At 55.7% G+C, this 21769-nt stretch overlaps 1 protein-coding gene across 1 annotated transcript; it reads left to right on the top strand.

The window, feature by feature from the left end:
* Positions 1 to 5384: 5384 nt before the first annotated feature.
* LOC129736070 (noggin-2-like) lies at positions 5385 to 8090 on the top strand. The gene has a single exon (XM_055710225.1). The coding sequence runs from the start codon at positions 6436 to 6438 to the stop codon at positions 7072 to 7074; it is 639 nt and encodes a 212-aa protein (XP_055566200.1). The 5' UTR covers positions 5385 to 6435; the 3' UTR covers positions 7075 to 8090.
* Positions 8091 to 21769: the final 13679 nt, after the last annotated feature.

Here is a 21769-nt window from a genome sequence, read left to right as displayed (position 1 = left end):
AACTGCCACGTACAACATGACGTGGCAGCATTGCTCTGTGTCAACACATGCGGTGACAGATGTATGCCAAGCGGGTAGAAATCTCAGAGCTCCATGTTGTTGTTTTTTAACTTTGGCGGCTATCCAGGGACCATTCCTGGTCTCTCCGCCGAGGAGCGTTCCTCTGGGTCCCCCAGGAGAGGAAAGCTCGGCCTGGCTAGTTTTTGAGGACTCCATCCTGACATCCTGGCTTTTGCAAAGCCGCAAGGCTGTGTGGTGGATGCTTTGGGCTGGAGAGGGGTCAGGAAGATCAAACAGCTCCACTGGGGGCTTTTCTTCTGCAAATTCCCTCACTGGAGGTTGAGATCGCCTGCCCACAAGCACTGGGCCCAAATGACTGATGCATGTGAGTATTTACATATTTACAGGGCGAATGGTGACAGAACTGCTGATGACTGCAGTGAAACAACCCTCTTTCCTCCTGCCTGTAATGCCAACACCTGCCCAGAAGGAGCTTTGCAGAGGACACCAGTTGAGTCAATACAGTCTGTTAGGTGGCAAGTGTTGTAGTCACTATGAGTGAATTGAGACCAACCAGACCGTAAAAGGTTCTTTTCCAGTACCCTGAGCATCACCTGTCCCAGGTGCTTAGGCTATAGGACACCACGAATTGGACATAAACAACCCCAGGCTGTAATGGAAGAGGGAGGAAAACTTCGCCTTGGACTTCTTCACGTGTACTGGCAAGAGGGTAGGTTTTTCTGAAGAATTTAGGACATCTAGCACCACTGGAAATGTGCCAGGATTTGGGCAGACTGTTAACTGGAACTGGCAGAGCAATTCTGGGCTCTCAGGGACAGCAGGGGAATGGGGGTTTGGAGTGAGTGGTACCTAGTAAGGGAGACCAAGGTGCCGCAGCCAGTGCACAGTGCAGTCATCCACAGTGGAAATGTCAAAGGACAAGCTCCAAGCACCTGATGGGGACTGTAAGATAAAGCTGCATGGAAAACAGGGAGATACAGGGGCAGGCATAGGGCAGGAAATCGATTTGGATTGTAAATGGGTGAGGCAGTGAGGGACGAGGCATAACACCATGGTGCCAAGAGGAAGAAAGTAATGAGGAGCCTGAAAAGCATAAAAACATTTCATGATAAGGACAAAGAAGGGATGCTAGGAAGCTCAGAATAACAAAAATGCCCTGCTTGGTACAGAGAAATTGTATTTCTGAGGCACAAGCAATCTCCCTGGAGCTTCAAGGCTGGTTTTTCTTTCTCATCTCTTTGGCACATCTGAATTCGGTGCAGGGTAAGTGCCAGGGAGGTGCTGAGCTCCCAGCACCATAGCTATGAGGTTCTGCTGGTGTGCTGTTAGCTCGACTTCCCAGAAGAGACCTTTGCCAGATGCTCCTGCACAGCCCCACTGGGGAGGGGCAGCACTGGGCAGCCAAGGGGGCTTTGTTGGGGCTGGTGGCCCATGGCTGTAGAGGAGGGAGCTGGGGGTGAGCAAGGGAGGTACCAGACCTGCACAGATTTAAGCCCCTAAAGCAGAAGGTGGCTGGGGCCACTTTTCTTAATGCCCCATTTCTCTTCCCATCCCATTCCTGATCCCATCCTGATGAGATGGTAAGGGAAACCTGTGAGCTGGCAAATAACCTGATTAATTTGGGGACTGCCAAACTACTCTAGAGAAATTAAACTTAAGTAGGTCTATGATGAGAATGAGAAACACTGTGTGTGTTTCTGTGTCCCCGTGTCCCATTCTTTTGACCCTTAGGGTGACATTTTTGCCCCAGGGGGATCCCGTCAGCTAGAGACACTAAGTCCTGCCCCAGCCTCCAGGGTGCAGAGGTGCCTGCCAAGTCCAGCCAGCCCCAGGCGGCTGAATGGGCTTTGCTGTGTCCCCTGCCTTCACCGAGTTTTGGGGCCAACCAGCCACTCTCAGCCTCCAAATTCCTCTTGCTCGAAGCAGACGGCAGGGAACCGTCGAGCCCATGAGCTGCTGCGGGAGGCTGCTCCGTGGACCCCTGCCAACCACTTGCCATGGCATACTTTGGGAACCGCTCCTTTAGACACACTGACGAGAGCAGGATAATGTATTTCTACTGGAAAATAAACATATCTCTAATGAAAACCTGGTGCACCATCGTTTAGACTTTTTTTTTTTTTTTGGGTTCCTTAAGTGAAAATTAGGGCTTTTGTCTTGTCAGACCCAAGAAGCCTTTCCTCATACTTGCCATGCCAGCCCATCAGCATTATTTCTCAAGCATAAAGAGAGCCTGGAAAACTTAAACAAGCAAACAGTGCAACAGAAAAACCCAAAAGAGACAAAGGATGTTTGGCTGGCAGTTGTGTTCCCTGCTCTGCTCTGCCCTTCTCTCATTTTTAGGTTTCCAAGCCTGGGCTTCCTGCTCTCCTGGATAGAGCAAGAAGCTTTTTCATGGTTTGAGGTGTGCGTTTGAAGCTTTTGTGCTACAGCTGAAGGAATAGGAAGGACTTTGTAACAAAGATAATTTTGTTCTGTAGCTTTACCCCTGGCTTTGACTGAAATTAGTGCTGCCTGAAACAAACTAAAAGATAAAAAACTTTGTCAGCTGAATAACTGTGTTGCTAAGACAGTATCACTGATGTTTTGCTGCTACTAGGAATTTACTTGCTTGTGGAGCCTTCCAGGGAAAACAGAGCAGGCACTGCCTAAGTTTCAAATGTGAAATAGAAATGCCCTTTTTCTTTTGTTACAGAGTTTTTCAGGTCTTCTTCAGATGGCAAAAGCATGCTGGATGAGGGAAAGAAGCAAAAATAAGCTGTTTGCAATCATTTTAACCTCCAGAAGGTACCTTTAACATCACATCTTTCTTCTTACACGGAATTATTTTGATAAGGCTTTTCTGTATGTGATATGTACCCTTTCCAACTTTAAATCCTTTAATTAAGGGCTAGATTGTGAGTTGGGCTGTGTGCCCATGGAAAGCAGTAACAGGGAAGGTATATGAATGCATAGCACTGCTCAGCCTCTTAGTCCATGCATGCAGCCATAAATAGGATTTTGTCCCAGTGCCTCTGGTCCCGGAGAGAAGGGAACAGAAAGGGGCTGGAGAAGGAGCCTTTGGCTGTTGTGGTGGACTTGTCTTTATTTCCTCCCCCTGCCCTTGAAAAGTTCATAAGAACGCCAAGTGAGATGTTTCACACTGGCTAGCACAAGAGCACAGCGGTTAGCCCACTGCAGATGGACCGCCCGCTAGAAAGGTTGGGAGGGTCATCCAAGTCCCCTGCAGACCTTGGTGCCTTCCCCCCACTGCCACTGGGACCTGCCAGGCACCATTTTCCAGGGATCTTGCCTCTGAAAGGGGAAACCTTCCCCAGCCCACCCTGGAGAACCCCTCCTCTCCCATGGGAGACCTGTCGCAGTGAGGAGAGCGTGCCCAGAGCAAAGGCATCTTTGCCTGGTGTGGGATGATTAAGAAGAATGTTTATAAAGTCCAGGAGACAGCTGAAGGAGTTAAGTTACTTGAGTGCTTTGGGATCCTTCAGGATGAAAAATGCTGTATACATGTCGGATTTTATTATTACAATTACAGTCAGATGTTAATCCCCTCACCGGGATTTACTAAGGCAGCAGTGCCAGCAGCAGTACATCTCGCTGAGTAATTGCCCCGTTCCTGACTCTTGGGTGTCTCTGCCCTGAGCTGCTTCTCATTACTGTGTTTGCTTTAATTCTGACACTGCTGAGAGACCTGCATTTTCCCACCCAGCAGCGATCAGAGGCAGGGCGCACATCTGCCTGTGCATCAAGGCTGACTTTGGTTCAAGCATCACATGTAGATAGGGCTCAGGAAATCGGTGGTGGAAATGTTCTACTGGCAATATCTAAGGGACAGCGATACCCATCTCTCTTGCAAATTGTTTTGAGAGCTAATGATAAAAGAGCACTTTTGTTTCACAACTGTAATTGTGGAGTGTGTGTGATTCAAATGAGCAAAGAAAATCTCAAGAGTTCAGCAAACCACGCTGGGATCAGGGTAGCAGAAATGCACAGCAAGGCAAGAAAGGCTGGATATGTTTAAACTGTGCGCTTTAATCCTACGCACTGTAAATAACCAGGATGCATGTGCCCGGCTCCTGAGCCAGTGCGCAGCAGCTTTGTCCCCACGAAGTCCAGGGGATGCTCTGACTCCACGCAAACTCAGGGCTGGATCTCTGACCTCTCCATTTTGGGGGGTGTGTGTGTGTGTTTTCTTTTCCTGTCTGAACCCAACATTTGGCATTTCTGGGATGATAAAGAGAGAGAAACCGGGACACAGATGGACACATGCTCCGTTTGTTAGCTTGCTGAGCGAAGCCACCTCTGCACACGCTTGGCGTGCGCTGGTGGGCGCTCCTGGCTGGCCTGCCATTACAGCCCTTCACTTTGCTTGGTGGGTCATAAGCACGTCACGGTGAGAAATTGGCCCCGCGATCTGCCTCGACCCCTCCGCACCCGGCCTTGGCCCCAGTGGGTAGCTGGTTATCTCATGCTTTTGGGAGGGAGTGACTGGCATGGGCAGGAATGTTCTTACACACTGTCGGCCTGGAGGAACCAGCTGTGTGTCCAATTTCTGGACATGGTTCAAGCGTGAGCTCAGTGCCGAGCGATGTGGAGGTAAAGGAGGTGAGAAGGGTTTGGGTTTTCGCGGCGTTGACACACACCAGGCTCCCACACTCTGCGCCTCAAAGGCTGCGGGTCCACCTCTCCATCGAGAGATTTAGCCCCACGCTGCTGCGAAGGGGGTGAAGGAAGAGCCACCGGTTTAATGGGGCTGCCTGCCGCCCCGTGCCGCACGGAGGATGCCGCGGCCCTTCCCCTGCAGCGGGAGCGCTGCTCCTGCGGGGCTGCAGCCTCCCCTGCGAGGGCGGGGGGGAGAGATGCTGATGCCGGGGGCGCTGCGCTGGGGGCTCTGCCCGGGAGGGGCTGTTGGGACACGGTGCCCCGTTAGAGGCTGGGGAGGGCTTCGAAGGCGGCGTGGGCTCCCGCGGAGAGGCAGGCACGGCGGGGCAGCGGCGGGGCTGTGGGAAGCGGAGGCAGAGCGAGGGCCCGGCGACCCGGGAGGTCTGCGCCGCTGCCCGCCCCGCCCCGGGCGGAGGATGCCGCGGGCAGCCGAGGGCTCCTGGCCCGAGCGCGGTGCCGCGCCCGCCGCTGGGGTGATGCCCCGGCGCCTCTCCGTGCGTGGCCCCGCGGGTGGGACGCGCGGGGCGGGGGGGCGGCAGGACCCTGCGGCGGCGGCGCGGACGCGGCTGTCACTCAGCGCGCGGCGAAAGTGACAGCGGGGGCGGGGCGGCCGCGCGCCGGGCGCGTATTTAACCTGGGCGGCGAGCGGCGGCGCGGCAGTGCGCGGCGGGCGGGCGGCAGGCGCGGCGGGGGGAGCTGCGCGGCCGGGGGAGCTGCGCGGCCGGGGATCGCACCGAGCTGCACCGACCTGCGCTGTGCCGAACCGAACCGAACCCCACCCGACCCCGCTGGGCCGAGCTGAACCCCGCCCCGCCGGGCTGGGCTGCGCCGAGCCGAGCGGCACCGCGGCTGGATGCGCTGAGCGCGGCGGGGCCGACCGGGCCCCCGGAGCAGCAGCAGCAGCAGCAGCATGGGTCGCCGGGGCTGCTGAGCGGCGGCCGAGCCTGCCCCTACCCGTCCGCGCCGAAGAGCCGCGGGCGCCGCCGGGGACTGCGCCGGGAGCCCGGGCGCGCCGCCTCGCCGCGCCGGTGCCGGGGACACCCCACCCCCATCCCCGCCCGCCCGCCGAGGATGCCCCGGGGGGCCGCGGGCCGCCCCCGCCGCTCGCCATGAGGAGGAGCCCGACCGGGCCGCGGGCGCTGCCGCCGCCCGCCGCCGCCTGAGCCCCGCGCCCCGGCGGTGCCCGCGCAGGGGCCGCCCGAGCGGGCCGCGGCGCCGTGACCCTCCTCCCCGCCCCCTCGCCCGGCTCGCCCGGCTATAAAGGAGGGTTTTATTCTCGGGCTCCGGTCTCACGCCAAACCCTGTCACACCGTCTAGACGAGCTGTCGTGGGGCTCGGCCCAGCTGTCACCATGGCGATGGAGACGAGTCCGCTGTGAATTTTGGGGGGGAGCGAGCGAGAGCGGCGGCGGAGGAGGAGGAGGAGGAAGGCTCGGCCGCCGCCGTGCCCTGCCCTGCCCCGCCGCCGCCCGCGGGGGAGGCACGGACCCCCCGGCGCTCTCGGCCGCGGCTGGAGCCGGCCCGGCGGGGAGCCCCGGGGAGCCAGCGGCCGCGGAGCGAGCCTCAGATGCGTCTGTCACACAACCCCGGCCGAGCTATTTAAAGTAACGGGCCTCGCCGGACTTTTGTCTCTGCCTATTTATGAGTCCCCGGGAGCTGGCAGGCGCCGCCGGGCAGCGCTAGGAGCCGAGCCCGCCGCGCCAGCCCCGCGGGGAAGCCAGCGCCGAGCCGGGGCCGGCGGGCGGCCGCCCGGAGCATGACGGCGATCCGGGCGCTCCTGCTCTGCTGCTGCCTGGGGCTGCTGCGCCCGGCGGGCGGGCAGCCCTTCCTGCGGCTGCGACCCTCGCCCAGCGACAACCTGCCCGTCAAAGACATCGTGGAGCACCCGGACCCCGAGTACGACCCCAAGGAGCAGGACCTGGACGAGAGGACGCTGAGGAAGAAGCTGGGCAGCCATTTCGACCCCGGCTTCATGGCCGTGGCCGTGCCGGGGCCGGCCAACGCCTCGGGCGCCGAGGCGGCGGCGGGGCGGGGGCGGGCGGCGCTGCCCGCCGAGCTGCGGCGGCTGGAGCTGGGGCCGGCCCGGGGGCCGCGCCTGCGGGTGGGCAAGAAGGCGCGGCGGAAGGTGCTGCAGTGGCTGTGGGCCTACACCTACTGCCCCGTCCTCTACACCTGGAAGGACCTGGGCGTCCGCTTCTGGCCGCGCTACATCAAGGAGGGCAACTGCTTCGCCGAGAAGTCCTGCTCGCTGCCCGAGGGCATGTTCTGCAAGCCCGTCAAGTCGGTCACCAAGACCTTCCTGCGCTGGCACTGCCAGGGCTGGTCCAGCCAGAAGTACTGCACCTGGATCCCCGTGCAGTACCCACTCATCTCCGAGTGCAAGTGCTCCTGCTAGCCGCCCCCGGCCCTTGCACCGCTGCCTTTCTCGCTTGGATGATGGGGGGGGTGGGGGGTGCTTTTTTTTTTTCCCCCTCCCCACCCCCAGCGCGGGGTTGGGGGGCGGGGGAGAGAAGGAACCGAGGTTGGGTTGGTTTGGGGGCTTTTTTTTTTTTTTTTTCCGGACTTATTTTAATGTTATTTTATTTTAAAGGGAAAAGTGAACCCAGGAACTGCAGGGCAGGCCAAAGGCACAGTAAAGCACTACAATCAGATGTCTATTTTTATACGTATATAGCCTTCTAACAAAAGAAAAATAAACTAAAAAAGAAAAAAAAAGAAAAAGAAAAAAGAAAAAATGACCAGCCGTGTAAATAGAGAGATTTTAAAGGAAAGGGGGGGAGGGGGGAAATTGCAGCTGTTTTTTATTATTATAATTATTATTGTTATTATTATTATTTTAAAGACATAGGACCACATTTTAAACCCATCCCCACAGAAAACCTGAGCACTTTCCCTGGTGAAGGGAAGGGCAGAAATTTCCTGTAAAGGTGGATTTTAACAAAAGGAGAAAGGGGTACAGGGGGTTAAAAAAAAAAAAAAAAAAAAAAAAAAAAGGCAGCATCCCCGAAGACAGTTGTTTCTCTGTGTTGTTTTTGTTTCCCCCCCCCCCCCCTTTCTTCAGACCTTGTCACTGATGTTTGAACTAATTTGCCAAGCTCTCTAGGGTGGTTGTTTTTTTTTTTAAGTGTATAACGATTAATTAAGGAGGAAATTTTAAAGAAAAGTACAGATCTATGAAAGAGTGGAATCGTTTTGTTGTGTGGGAATACATATAGTCATGTAGATGTTAAAGGAAATTTTCTGTGTACAGTTTATTTATTTTTAACTTTTGTGTATAGGAAAAAAAGCTAGAGATTATGCCAGAAACTATTGGAAATGTTTACTTGAATATTCCTTTAAAAACATATCAATGTAAATATGAACTATCACTGATCAAAACATTTTTAGCAATAAACTCTATCTTTGAAGAAACCCCAGCACCACCCCCACCCCCCCCATGCTGCAGCCCATCTTCCTGGGAGATCGGCAGAGACTCGAGTTCTTGCTCAGAGCAGGTGATGAGTAAAAGACTTTGGCTGGGCCACGCTGGGGTAAGTTGTGAGATGCCCTGAAGGCTGGTAGAGCCCTGCTAGTTATTGCTTCTCCAGGATTGGATTTGCTTTGTGTGTGTAACCTGTTGGGGAGGAGAAAAAAACAACAAAAAAAGACAGGAGAAAAATGGCTTGTAATGCATAAAAGAGCTGTGATGTCCCGGACAGGAGGTGTCATCTGAAGTCCTTGGGAGATTCCATACTCTGTGGCTCCTGGATTCGGCTCTCCCGCTGGCAGAGGAAGCGGTCGAGGTTACCGCCCCGGCCATCAAAGCGCCTGACACAGCTTGGCAGCCCTGTGTCTGTCAGAACAAATGTTTTTTCTCGGCTGCCGCCACTAGCACAGGAGGGAAGGATGGAGATGAGCCCTGTGCCCAGCCCCGCTGCCGCGACTGAGCCCCAGGGCTGGCATCCCTCCCCACGGCGTGGCTGGGTGGCGCTGGGGTCAGGAGGAAGCGCTGGCACTGCCATGGCACTCCTGTGTGCCAGGGCCATGGGACCCCCGCTCTCCACGGAGTTGGGGCAAGGGAAAGAGATGGGGGCTCAGGCCGGCTGCCGGGCCAGCTGGGGTGGAGCCCAACACTGGTGAGCGGGGGTACCGGCAGTCAAGCCTGCTCCCGGCGGAGGTCGGTCGGTCTGTCATAGGGCTTGGAGTGGGGCCCTGACGGGCTGCCAGGCTGTCCCCCTGCGATGTCTGCGTGGGCTGCCGGTGCTGGATGGGAACGTCTGGCCATTCCCTGCGATGTCTGAAACGCACCCGGCATCCCTGAGGAGCAAACGTCTGCCGAAGGCCCCTGCCAGTGCAGAGCCGTGCTCTGCCAAGCCGTCTGCAGGGTGGCGGGGAGACCCTGTCCCCCTCCAGCTCTGTGGGCAGCGCAGGAGAGCAGCGTGACACCGAGCCCGTGGGAAGGCACCGGGACCCTCTGAGGGCTCTGGCTGACATCCCTCTGCCATCCTCCGAGGGGACTGCAGTCCAGTGAGCCCCCTGGAGCAGGCCTGCAGAACCCAGGGGGTCTTGTGCAGACTGAGGCTCAAACAGGGAGAGAGCTTTTCTAATTGGCACAGTGGGGACAAGGCAAGAGGGACAGTGGCATCCAGCAGCCAATGTCCCCGTGGCCATCTGCTCAGCCCCACGCAGTGGGGCAGGTTGGCCTTTCCACACGTTTGTCAGCAAGGGACCGAGGAAGGGGGGGATGCGGAGGGCAGGGTGGAAAAGAAACCTCAGCGAAGGCAATGTGCAAAACATCAGGGGCATTTGGGAGAGGAAGGGGAAAGCTCATTTTGCAAGAGGAACAACATCTGTGGTGTGGGGGCCGAACATCTGTAGGAGGGAGCATGGGGGGAGGGCATTCTGGGAAAATATTTCTGACATAATCCCAACAGTATCTGGTGTGTTGGGATTTGGTTACAAATGGCCCTCTAACGTCTTTGTGCGTTTTGTTCTGCTGGTTTCAGGGGCACACAGAGACCCCTGCTTTGTGCTAACCTGGGAAATAAACCATTCGCTGGGCTCAATGGCTGAGTTCAGTTGCGCGGGGAAGCGGGGGGGGGTGGGAATGGGGAAGGCGAGATTTGTGTGAACTTCAGCGAAAACCAGCCTAAAAGCCTCTGTGCCATGTGCTGGAGGGAGGAGGAGGGGCCACCGCCGTTCTCTGGGGAGAACTTGGTGGTCCCGCTTGAGATGACGGCTTGTCTGGAGGCAGAACCATGAGACCTGAGAGCCGAGGTGCCCAGCGCAGGCAGGGGCCAGGGAGCAGAGCATGGCACCACGGGCTGCAGGCCAGCTCGCTGGGCCCTGCCTCGCCAGCCCGCCATGACGTGGTGCATGGTCACCTCGTGCTGGCGCATGGTCACCTCGTGCCACAGAGCATCCTGCCCGGCTGCCCCGGGAGGCGATGAGTCGGACGTGTGACGGCTGGGCCGTGGGCGTGATGGCCCGCCTCGTCTGCTGAGCCTCAAAGGAGTGAAAGACAAAGGGGAACAAGCCTGATTCTTTGGTGTGGTTATTTCATTGTCTCCCCAAGCTGCTTGTGATTAAGGGACAAGCTGGGGGGAGTGTTGGGGGGGTGGGGGTAAAGGGGGCAGAACTGGCAGAACCGGCAGAACCCCAAGATGAGGTGGGTGCCAGCTTCTGAAGACAAGGGTCTTTGCCCTCGCACTCTGGGGTGGTGGCCTGCAAGATGCGCCTGGAGCACCAAGGGTGGGTGGCATCCTCTAGGTTGGGTCCCACATGTCATCACGTTGGCAAGAGACATGCATGGCTGTGGCCACACGCTGACAGGCATGGGCACACCCGCCTCTGGGCGCCCAGCCGGTCCCCCTGTTCACCCAGTATTTGCAGGGGGTCACAGCTTTGCAGCCTGCCTTCTCTGCGCTGGGCTGCATCTCCTCCAGGCTCAAACAGAAGGTGGTTAGTGGGAGGATCAGAGCTTTAACCCCTTCTTCCTTTGGGCAGGGCAGAGCACACACGATGGAGGAGGCTCCGTGGGACCTGATGCCCGCCCACCCCACGTCCTGCAGGCACATGTCCACTGGCAGCGTGGGAAAGCGAAGATGACTTTCCTCCCCACACCCAGCACTGGCCAGGGCTCACCTGCTCTGGCACCACATGATGCGCTGCAGCAGCTCCCTTGACCGGGTCACATCCGATCTCTTCCCTGTAGTCCCTACAAAGCCTGGCTCAGAGCAAAGCGCCCCTCTCTCAGGTCCACAGATGTCTCCATCTCTTCCTTCTGCATGTCAAGGCCTTTCTGTCACCTGGTGAATCACTCTCCCATGTGCTAACCCCAGATTTAGACAATCTTGCTTGTCTTGGGATACAGCGTGAGCTCAGGATGGCTTCTGACGTTTGACTTGCTGGTATGGAGACACTTTTCCATTTGTCTTTCACATCGCGGTTTTGCTTTGACACCAGCAGCAGATTAACTCTTTTGTCTTTGCTGGCAAAAGATATTTCAGCCCCATTTTCCTGTGCCACCTCACCCCTTTTAGCTCCGTTCCCCCCAGCTAAGGCCAGTCTCCAGGAATGCGGTCTCTGCTGGCGCGCCGGCTCTGCCAGGGTGACCCAGATTCACAGGGCGCAGGCTCACAGATGTCTGATGCCAGCTCTTGAGATATCTGACTCAGGGCCGGGTGATGATCTAAGCCCATCACTCATCGTTCCTAGAAAGGCAGACGAATGGTCTGGAGGCAATAATTGGCCTCCTCAAACTTCCAAGCCCAGGCTAAACTGGGACTTTTCTCAACATATAAAATTGTACTTGTCTCCTCCTCCGGTGTCACTCGTCTTTGCAGCCTGGTACGGCCACCAGGAGCTGTCAGGGAAGGCCAGTCTCCCTGCACACTCTGCTTGTTCCACCAGCAGGTCCCTGGTGAGCTCGTCCCGCTGACCGCTGCTGGCCAAGAGATCTGGCTGAGCTGGACCGGCTTCCTCCAGGAACTCCCAGCTCCTCGTTCGTCACCACAGCGAAAAATATGCACAATGCTGAGGTTAACAGGTAGGGGCCAGGGTAGACCGCGCTGACTGCAGGCATGCCCCGTGGGATGGGCAGAAGTGGGCTCTTGCCTCACCATCTCCCCAGGGCTGCTGGGTGCAAGGGTGGGGGATCTGCTCCCTCTGTGCAAGACCCACCTCAGGCTGCCTTTCTCCCCGCTCATTTGCAGTTCTCCTTAGCTGCCTGTGTCTCCATGTATAGTAAACCCAACCCCATGGCCAGTTGCTGCTCGGCAGAGCTGGGCCCTGGCCCCTCACCAGCATGCGTGTGAGGGGATGCAGGGAGTATCTAGGGCTTTACTCACTGCCACTCCAAAGGTGTCAGACAGACTGCTGGTTTATCTGCAAAAAATGAGCGTGAGCCTGCGTTTCCCCCTTGGTGATTAAAAACAAACATTAACAGCAGCACCATCCTAGGAGATACAGTTTCTCTTTGGTGTTTGCTATTTGGTATTTCGCTTAAAAATGTCAGACACCCTGTCATGGAGAAGGGACCACATCATGTGGCGCTGGGGAGCCCAATTGGAGAGGCAGAGCCAGGAGGAGCACATCACGGCTAGCTGGGAGGCAGCGCTTGCAAGCCGACCATTGGCTAAAATGGCCCTTTCAGGCAGTGGGTGAATGAATCCATTCACAAAAAGGCAGGGCTAGTTTGCAAACAGCTAAACAGTCTACATATTTCTTTTTTTTTGCACAGGATGAGTCTGCCAAGGAGACACCCAAGCCCTGAGGCAGATGTGTGGGATGTGGCTGAGGCGGCCGTGTCCAAGCCCAGCATAGGTACAGCAAACTCAGGAGGACCAATTCCGCCTCTCTCAATTTGAAGGCCCTGCCATTCCTCCCACAGAGGTTCAGTGCCCTGCCCAGAGAACCTCAGCCTCCTGCCAGACTCCCTGGAGTGGAGCACAGACCACTGACAGCCCACGGACTACCATCGGGGTGTAGTAGAAGACTCTGCTCTTCAGCATCACACAGATGTCCTGGAAAGGGAGAGGAGCCCTAGCAGAAGCCCATGGTTCCAGAAGTGTGACAGAGCCTGTGATGGGAAAGCATCCTGCTTGGATATGGAAGCTGGGACTGAAGGGCATTACATCAGGTAAATGCCACATCTGGGGCCTGGTTGCTCACAGAGGGCCTGACTAGGTCAGCCATGCCATGTCATGTGCCTTGTCACTCACAAACATGGTCCTTGGAAACCAGTTATCTCCCTGTGCTGGAGAACAGAGAGCAAGGTGGCCAGCCAAACTCACTGGCTCTGGTTAAGATCTGGACCTTTCCCCCAAGGGAAGCTTTACAAGCCACTACAAAAAGCTTGGGGTTTTGGAGCCAGTGCTGCCAGAGCTGCTGGGGGTGCACAGTGAGGACCCTGAAGCTCCCAAGATGGTGTTTCTGCCCCTTGTGCAGCAGCATGCCCAGCGAGCATCATGCTGCACCTCCTCCATCTCGGCGATGCTTTGGAGGCAGCCTTGGGGGAGGCAGCAGCAGGCACAGCTGAGCAGCAGGGACACTGAGAAAGAGGTAAAGGATGCATCTCTGGGTGCCAGGCAGTCTTTGGAGAGCAGGCTCTGAGTTTGGGGTGGGAAAACTCTCTCCAGCAGACAGGGCTGTAGAGAGCGAGCTCCTTGTGGATGCTGTCTCACTCTGAGGGATCATGTACAGGTGTTCAAGTCCATAGGCTTCTCGGAGGGTTGTTGCAAGAGCCATCAGATCCCATCTGAGGCTGACTGTGTCCTCAAGCGTTGTCTGGTCTGCTTCCACCCCATTTACTGCCAAAAGACACTTTCTCTCCAGGAGATGGTACTAACAAAGGACTGGGCTTCCAGCCTTGGCTCAGTTTATCTGCTTTATTGGGACAGGGACCATATTTCATCCTGGAGCTGAGATTAGGCACTGAGCTGGGCTTGGTGTTCTGCTCTTTGACTGTATTTTAGGAAAGAGCCTACTTTGCTTCCTCCCTCATGGACACCTCCTTGAGCCAGAGAAGGCAGCGTGCAGGTCAACACGTAGCCATGGAGCTGGGCTTTGCTGCAAATAATGAAGGGCCCTGATGAAGGTGTGTGTAGTGAAGCTGTACTGGGAGGTGACTTCAGCCCAGGCTGCCCACCCACTGCAGGGCAGGCAGGAGCCGGCAGGAGTGGGCAGGACTGGGCAGGGCAGGCAGGGAAGACAGAGCAGGCAGGGCAGGCGGAGCAGTCCGGAGCAAGCAGGGCAGGCAGAGCAGACAGGGCAGGCAGAGCAGACAGGGAAGGCAGGAGCAGACAAGGCAAGCAGAGCAGACAGGGCAGGCAGAACAGACAGGGCAGGCAGAACAGACAGGGCAGGCAGAGCAGGCAGGGCAGGCAGAACAGACAGGGCAGGCAGAGCAGACAGGGCAGGCAGAGCAGACAGGGCAGGCAGAGCAGACAGGGCAGGCAGAACAGACAGGGCAGGCAGAGCAGGCAGCGCCCGCCGCGGGCGCCGTGACCCGGGAGGAGGGCGCCACCTGGCGGCCGCGCGGGGCCCGGCGGGCCGCACCCAGCCCCGGTGTCTCTCCGCCCGGTACCCCCCCGGCTCCGGGCCGTGCCCCGCGGCCCCCGCGGCCGTGCCCGGTCCCGGGCAGCTCCCGCCCGGTACGCAGGGGGCAGAGCGCCGTGTGTCTGCCCGCGGGCTGCGACCGGCGGGGCTCCTGCACCCCCCACAGGGCTCCCGGCCCTGGGGGAACGGGGGGCAGCTGGCCTCTGGCCCCCCTCTGCCGGAGGGGAGGTGGAGGGGAGCCAGAGGGGGGAGGGAAGTGAGCCAGAGGGGGGAGGGAGGGGAGGTGGAGGGGGGATGGAGGGGAGATAGAGGGGAGCCAGAGGGAGCTCAAAGGGAGACGGAGGGGGGCTGCCAGCGGTGAGGACACTCGGTGGCCTTTGCCGAGTGGTCTGGGAGAGGCGCAGTGCTGGCAGTGTCGGGGAGGAGCTCGTGCCTTCCCATGGAGCAGCCAGGGGCCCTCGAGCCGAAGCTTTGAGCCGGGCTGGATGACGCGTGTTAGGCACACAGCGGCTCTCCAGGACATCCCGCTTTTCACCAGCCACCACTGACGCGGGAGGTCCCATCAGGCCACCCCAGCATTGCAGGAGCCTCTTTTCCTCTGGCAGCTGCAGCAGCAGTGGCAGCCCCTGGCCAGAAAACAGCCCCAAGAAGTCCAAAGCCCTCCACGACTTTCCTCTGGCCATTTATTCTTCACGAGGAGCTTTAGCGTGCCTTGAATATAAAGGCTTCCCATGGGGACTGACAAAGCAGCCCTCCGTCCTCCCGAAGGGAGCGGTAGAAGAAGCACAACCAAAGATACCCTGCATAGAAGAAAGGAGATATCCCCCGTGAACGTGCTGAGTGAAGTGGGATTCATCTAGGCTCCTCCATCTCTGCTGCCTACGCGCCGAGTGTCTGTACACAGTTGTTGTCCTGGTCCAGGTCCAGCCCTGTTGTCCAGCTCAGTTACTTCAATAAGCCTTCAAATTGCTTAACAAATACCACACAAATGTTTAAACCCTGAGAATTTGTACTCCAGGCTCAAAATGTGATTTATCTTCATCTATGGCTGCAAGATTTATCAGCCCAAATTAAGGGAATGGCTGCGCTCTTTAAAACATGGTTCTAGTCAGAAAATCCAACTGGAGTCTCCTCTCAGTCAGTAGGACACATGGCCAAACCAGAAGGGAAAAACTGAGAAACATTTTTCTAAAAAAAAAATCCTTGTGTTTTTTGGTCAAAAATTTTGAAGCGTGGCTGAATTTAGAAACATTCAACCAACTCTGAAGCAAGCCAGGAGTCAGGAAAGGAATTGTGAAAATTCAGTCAGGTTTTTTCCTCTGTTCTTCATCAAAATGTCGTATTTTGTTGCCATTTTTCATCAAAAACCGCTGGCAAGCACTATGCGGCACATCTGCCTAAGAAAGGCCATCTGAGACCCATGCTGGAAAGGAACAGCCCCAGGAAATGGATTTGCTATTGGCAGGAAACTTTTTCAGACCTTACCTTGAACCATGTTATTTGTCTATCTGTGCAATTTCCCATCAAATTAAATTGTAGCAAAAAAAGTCATGATGGGGTATTCTAGAGGCTTCTTTTCATCTAGTTGGAACCCCCTGACTCTGCACATTCAGACTGTGCTGCTGGTGTGTGTGGTCACAGTGGCACAAGGCAAAAAAGCAACCAAAAGGTTCTTTCAGGCTGGATGGTGGATGTGATCCTTTTCCAGTACGTGCAAGGAGAATGCTTTTTTCTTCATCAACTTGCCTGGGTCAGTATGCTTTTCTTCCCCAGAGAAAATGCTTTGTAGCTAAACCTTTTCTATGCAGCATTTCAGGGTGCATAACAAAAAGGATTTTCCTGCCTGGAAGTGGTGTGCTGTTAGACTTTGCTAGCTATAGCACTCAGGTTGGAGATACAGAACAAAAATCTGACCTTTTATGCCCACCATCTTTGGAGCTGGGACTGTCCCGATTTCAATCTCAGCAACAAACGGTACATGTAAGTCTTGATTTAAAAGGTCTGAAGTGACTCTCATCATCTCCTCTGACTCCTTGTCTCATCCAGCCAGTCTCACCTCACCCTGCCTCACCTGGAGTCAGGCATAGGCAGCTGGATCCCATCCGCACCGCCAGCCCGGTCAGCCCCTGGGTGAGATCATTGGGGCCAGATGTCCGGAGGTGGGTGCTCAAGGGGCACTATTCCCCCTGTTAGTACCCCTGTCATGTAGCACAGCTGTGCAGCTGTGAAGTCTCCCCAGGCCTGACCCAGCCTGGTTGCATCCATCCCAGCTGCGCAGGAAGGCACACGGGGCAGGAAGGAGCCCCCCAGGACCAACTCTTTCCTGAGGCTGAGCCAGATCCATGACGAGAGAGGAACCACAGGAGATGCCCTTGTTTCTCCACCACTGCCAGCAATCCATTCTGCAGCCAAAGACCTGAGAGCAAGCCAACCCCAGCCCACTCTCTGTGGTCCCCTTGTGTCACCAGTGACGCTTGGTACCAGCCCTGCCTGTCCTTATCCCCTTGGCTACATCACGGAGGACACCGAGCAGCTGGCATCCTGCTGTCTCTGTCTCACGTGCTGTTTGGCATGCAGACAACAAAAAGGTGAGAAGATGTGCAGCGACTGGTCTGGGGGGGTTACCTTGCCGTTGCCTTTTCAGACACTAAGAACAGATGATGAGCCACCAGCTGGCAGGTGGCTGCCACTGGGCAGAATCCCTGCAGTCTGCTTCTGGCACTTAGAGTGCAGCAGGCAATATTCTCTCCACCAAAGAGCACTAGCTGACAGTGTGTGTGATTTTTCCCCAGAATGGGGAGGTGGATCACAACTGCAGAAAATATTCCTGATGCTGCCAGCACCCCTGAGACACCAGGTGAAACAAAAGCAGGGTCATAGTATCTGTTACCTCAAGATCTCTCCTGTGTAGGTGGGCATGTCTGGGCAGATGTGAATGATTTAAATCACACTAACAAACAAGATTTCCTCCTCACAGGATGCATCATCTTGGCTACTGCTCAACACGCTCTGGGAATCGCACTTCAGCATCATAGCCCTGTGCCTTCAGTCAGCGATCTAAGAACTGCAGCCAAGACTTGCATGGGCACCTGCCCACGACTCCCTGGACTTGCCATAGAGCTCTCCCTAGGGTGGCTTTCTGCCCTTGGCTTTGTTTAGCATCCCCAGGCCTTTCCTAGGAGAGAAAATACTGGAAGTGTGAATTTCCATGCCTCAGGACTGCTTACTGGAGCACGTGCACTCCAAGCACCAGTGGGAGAAAAGCACAGGGTCACATCCCTTGCTCTAGCTGCAAAACCCGCTTCTTTCTCATTGCAGGGTGTCCTGCTGGGGGGGGGGTCTGCAGCTTCCCCGTGCCTCCTGGTTAGGAGTAGAGCTGCAGGGCTGTGAGGACTCCTTTGCTTTCACCTGCATGCACATGGGCAGGTTTCGCTCCTGTCTGTGCTAGTTCTACTTCTGGGTGAGCCAAGGGACTGTCTGATGAGCTGTTTGGGTGTCTGAGTCCAAAAGCCTGGTCCCTGGGCTACAGCTCTCCCAGGTCTGAGCTGCTTTTGAGACATCTGCCGCCCAGGACTGAGAAGAGGTTCCCAGGCCTGCTCAGAAGAAAACCGTCGCTGCCTGCTTGGCACTGGAGCTTGGATGGGAATCCTCTTGTTTTTCATGAGCAGGCTGAGCGGTCAGCACATACCACGAGCAACAGTCAGAGGAGCAATAAATAGCCTACCCAGACCAGAAGGAGACAACCTGTTCAGACGGGACCGCTCATCCCCTGCGCTGGGCGGAGTGACTATTGCTCTGCGTAAGGGTCTCACGCGTGCTGGGGAAAGCAAGCCACTGGCCTGGCCCAGACTGCACCAAGTGGGTCCTCCAAGAGGAGCCATGGTTACTGCTTCGATTGGGACGTCCCAGGGATGTGGTAGACAGCCATCAGGGTTGTCTTTGTTCCAGAGGGACGTTTCGCTCCTACTTTCAAATCTGAGCCAAGAGGCAGATGCCATCGCTGCAGGCTGGCTGTGGACTGCTTCTCCAGGGCTCGTTCCCATTTGGGATCGCACCCAACTGTACTCCTGCATCCCAACGAAAGTCCAAGCTTTGCTTGTTCTCCAGGAAAAGGAGCACTTTGAAAACATTAAGGTTCTGTAATTCATCTCCTGAAAACACTGTTTTCCCAGATGATGCTTCTTTGTGGTCTTAACACCAGTTGTAAGGCTGTGGGGAGCAGGAGAGGTCCCACACAGTCAGTGCAAGCCCATCGCTTAGCACTGCCCCTTCTCCCCTTTAAGGTCTACGACAGAAGCAGGTGTGAAGCACGTTCCTACTGCTTAAGGCCAACATTTCCTCCTAGTCACCTCATGCCGAGCATCAAATGTGGAATAGCCAGGGGTTATAAAGTGCTCTGAACCTGAAAAGTGCTAACTAAGAAAATAAAGCACAACACGAGTGTTATTAATAAATGCCAGCCGCTGTTATATAACTCCTAATCATGAGCTGCGTCTTTTGGCCCCCATTGTTCCATTGTCAGGCCCCATTATCTGGGAACTCTTACCCACCGACCACAAGAAATAGCCTGGGCTCTGCGGGTTTGCAAACTTTGTTGTTGGAAAGCTTTTCATGCAATTGTTTTTGCTTTGCACTGTTGCCTTCCTTATTGTACAGATGTGGGTGTGCATCGCAGCCCACACCCTCTGTCTCTTGCCCCAGGATAACTTTGAAAATGAGCTGCTCCGTCTCAGCGAGTGTTTTTCCTAAGAATTCTTTTTAAAAACAACAACATTCAAACTAAAAAAACCCTCATTTTCCTGAAGTGAAGCTTGTGCTGGGGGAAGATGCTGGCCGGCAATGCCAGCAGAATAAAGACTGCACTCTATCCTCAGAAGAGACTCCCCGCAGGACTGGCAGCGCCTTAGCCCAGGCCTGAAGGAAGAAGGGAGCATGGGGCAACCAGCTCTCTGGGACTCAGCAAGAGCAGGGCATCTCTGTGTTTGCAGGGCTGGGCTATCGGTCCTCCCTTACTGGCCTACGAGCTTTCAGCAGCCCCACTGCAGCGCTCCTTGTCCCGTTTGCCACAGCCCACCTCAAGGTGAGCTTCTGCATGGCGTTGCTACCCGGGGGTCAGCACGAAGCTCATGTGGCACTGGCATGAGCATGGAAGCAAGTCTCAGCTCTCCTTACAAGCTAATCCAGATCCATGCAAAAGTTTCCATGCCCTGATGAGGAACGTGTGGATCTTGGTAGCACATTCACACTGGTTGGTGTAAGACACAGCAGCGTGAGCAGCTCTGCAGGCTGTGATGTGGTTCATGTTGAATGGGTCATGGCTGTTCAGGTTGGATGGGTCATGGCTGTTTATGTTGGATGGGTCGTGGCTGTTCATGTTGGATGGGTCGTGGCTGATCAGGTTGGATGTGTTGTGGCTGTTCAGGTTGGATGGGTCATGGCTGGTCAGGTTGGATGGGTTGTGACTGCTCAGGTTGGATGGGTCATGGCTGGTTAGGGTAGAAGCGCTGTCATTCCCAGGGCTCAGGCTGGAACTGACAGCACCAAAAACTAGCTTTCTGGTCAAAATGAAAAATTTTGCTGAACTTTGTCTGGGTTTGGAAGAGGATTTATAAATCAAAACCAGAACATGTCAGGCAAAGAGCTTTTGGTGTTCGGTTTATGAGGCCTTATTTTCTCTACCAACAACATGTTTTAAAAATCAGTGCACTTTTTTCTTCCTTTCGCTGGAAAACCTGAAATGACACAGGAAGCTAAAAATAGTAACAATACCCAACCAAGTCATTGGTGTTTTTCAATCAGCTCCAATGCAAACTTTGGTGTTGGCTCAGGCAGGTTTTGTTATTTTTTGTGACCAGGTCCTGTGTTAGGATTGTGAATATGTCCAATCAAAATGGTCTAGGAAAGCCACCAAGCCATTCCTGAATGGTTTTACCTGGACCTTGTCCAGCACCCCTCACCTTCAGGCAGCAACAAGCGGTAAGCACAGGGGTGCTCTTAGGATGGGGACAGAGGTGAGGAACACTAACAGCAGTGCTGCGGTATGACCACAGCATGGTCCCCAAGCCTGGGGCTGCAGCTCTGACATCACCCTCCCTCACCCTCAGGAGACATAGGCTCTGGGACACTGTCCTCACAGCACCATCCTTGGTGGCTGCATCTCCTCCCCAGTTGAGCATGAGGTCTCCCAAGTGGCCGTCCTCTGGCCTGTCCCATGTTTTGCAATGAAGGGCCAGTGCAGAATATGTGTGGTCACCACCAGGCATCTTCTCACCTCCTTTGGACCTCACCCGGCCAGCCCCAGTGCTTTCCCTTTAAGAGGGAGCGAGACACAAGGCACAGAGGTTGTGTATGCTGTGCGGGGAGCTGGGGCAGCCCAGGAGACCACTCTCCTGGGACCTCTGCATGGCACAGAGACGTTTACCTAACAATTGAGGGAATATTTTCCACCCAAAGAATCCATCCCGTGGTCCCCTCTTCATTTGTGACACAAGGGAAAATGTGAAGCAGCCAAGACGCGTGAATCACTGTCCCAAACAACATATAATGAACTCATAAAATCAAAGGCAGGGTTTGTTTCAACCCGTGCTGCCAGGGCTCCTTGGACATTGTCTGGAATGAATTTAAGTTGTTACAAAACTCTCTGTGTCTCTCTTCCCCCCAACCCGTCTTTCTTCTCTTCCCCCTTCATGTTCTGCTTTCCTATGAGCTTCTTGCCCCTCCTTTCCCTCCCACCTTCCCTCTCCCCTTCCTGCCTTCTCTCCTTCTTCATCCTGGTCCCTCCTTCCTAACCTGTTGCCCTAGCCCTTCCCCGTGGATCCCTGCTCCCTCCAGCCCTCCCTGTGGCTGCCAGCCAGGTAGCCCCACCACTTTCCAGACAGACTCATTCCCAGGACAGCTTCAGATAAAGACCTTTAGATGATACAACAGGGCCCATACTGCCTGCTTGGTGTGACACGGCCACTCCAGGGCACCCCTGGGCTCTCCCCTGGTGGGAGCTGGGCCCCAGGACTGTCAGCGGAGGCTGGCTGGAGAGGTGACCTTCCCGAGCAGTAGCTGGGGCTGGAGGAGTGTGGCCACAGAAGAGCAGCCCCAACCCCACCATGAAATCTGCGGCCATCTGTAGCCATAGCAAGTGCCACTGGGGGCTGAGGCTGGGGGCATGCTGGCCCGTGTGGGGTGCCACAACAAGGGGCTTTGACAATATGGCAGCAGCCATGCTTGGGAAACACCTGCACACCCCATTTGCACACTCTGGCTCAGGGCACTGTCATGCTTGGCTCCAGCACTGCTGGGAGCAGGGATGTGCTCCGCAGCGAGTTCAATAACGCTGGCAGTGGTAACAGACGGCTGGTCCTGCAGGCACATCAATTTGCCCAGGTGCTTACAGTGCTTCTGCTGCCTCCTGGGAATTACCTTCATCCCTACGGGCCTTTCCATGTGCCAGCACTCCCAAAGAGGGCAAGGCACTTAAACCCACCAGCACTTCAAAAAACAGGGATTTTTTTACATCATGCCGGGTGCTGCTGCTCGCAAGTCAGTGGGCTCCAGAGCGC

The sequence above is a fragment of the Falco cherrug genome, chromosome 4 (assembly GCF_023634085.1).
Source record: "Falco cherrug isolate bFalChe1 chromosome 4, bFalChe1.pri, whole genome shotgun sequence".
In the NCBI taxonomy this organism is placed as follows: Eukaryota; Metazoa; Chordata; class Aves; order Falconiformes; family Falconidae; genus Falco; species Falco cherrug.
This window is presented reverse-complemented; position numbering and strand designations above follow the sequence as displayed.

Excerpts from the sequence above, each read along its gene's own strand:
- LOC129736070 (XM_055710225.1), top strand. The coding sequence starts at position 6,436 with ATGACGGCGATCCGGGCGCTCCTGCTCTGCTGCTGCCTGGGGCTGCTG.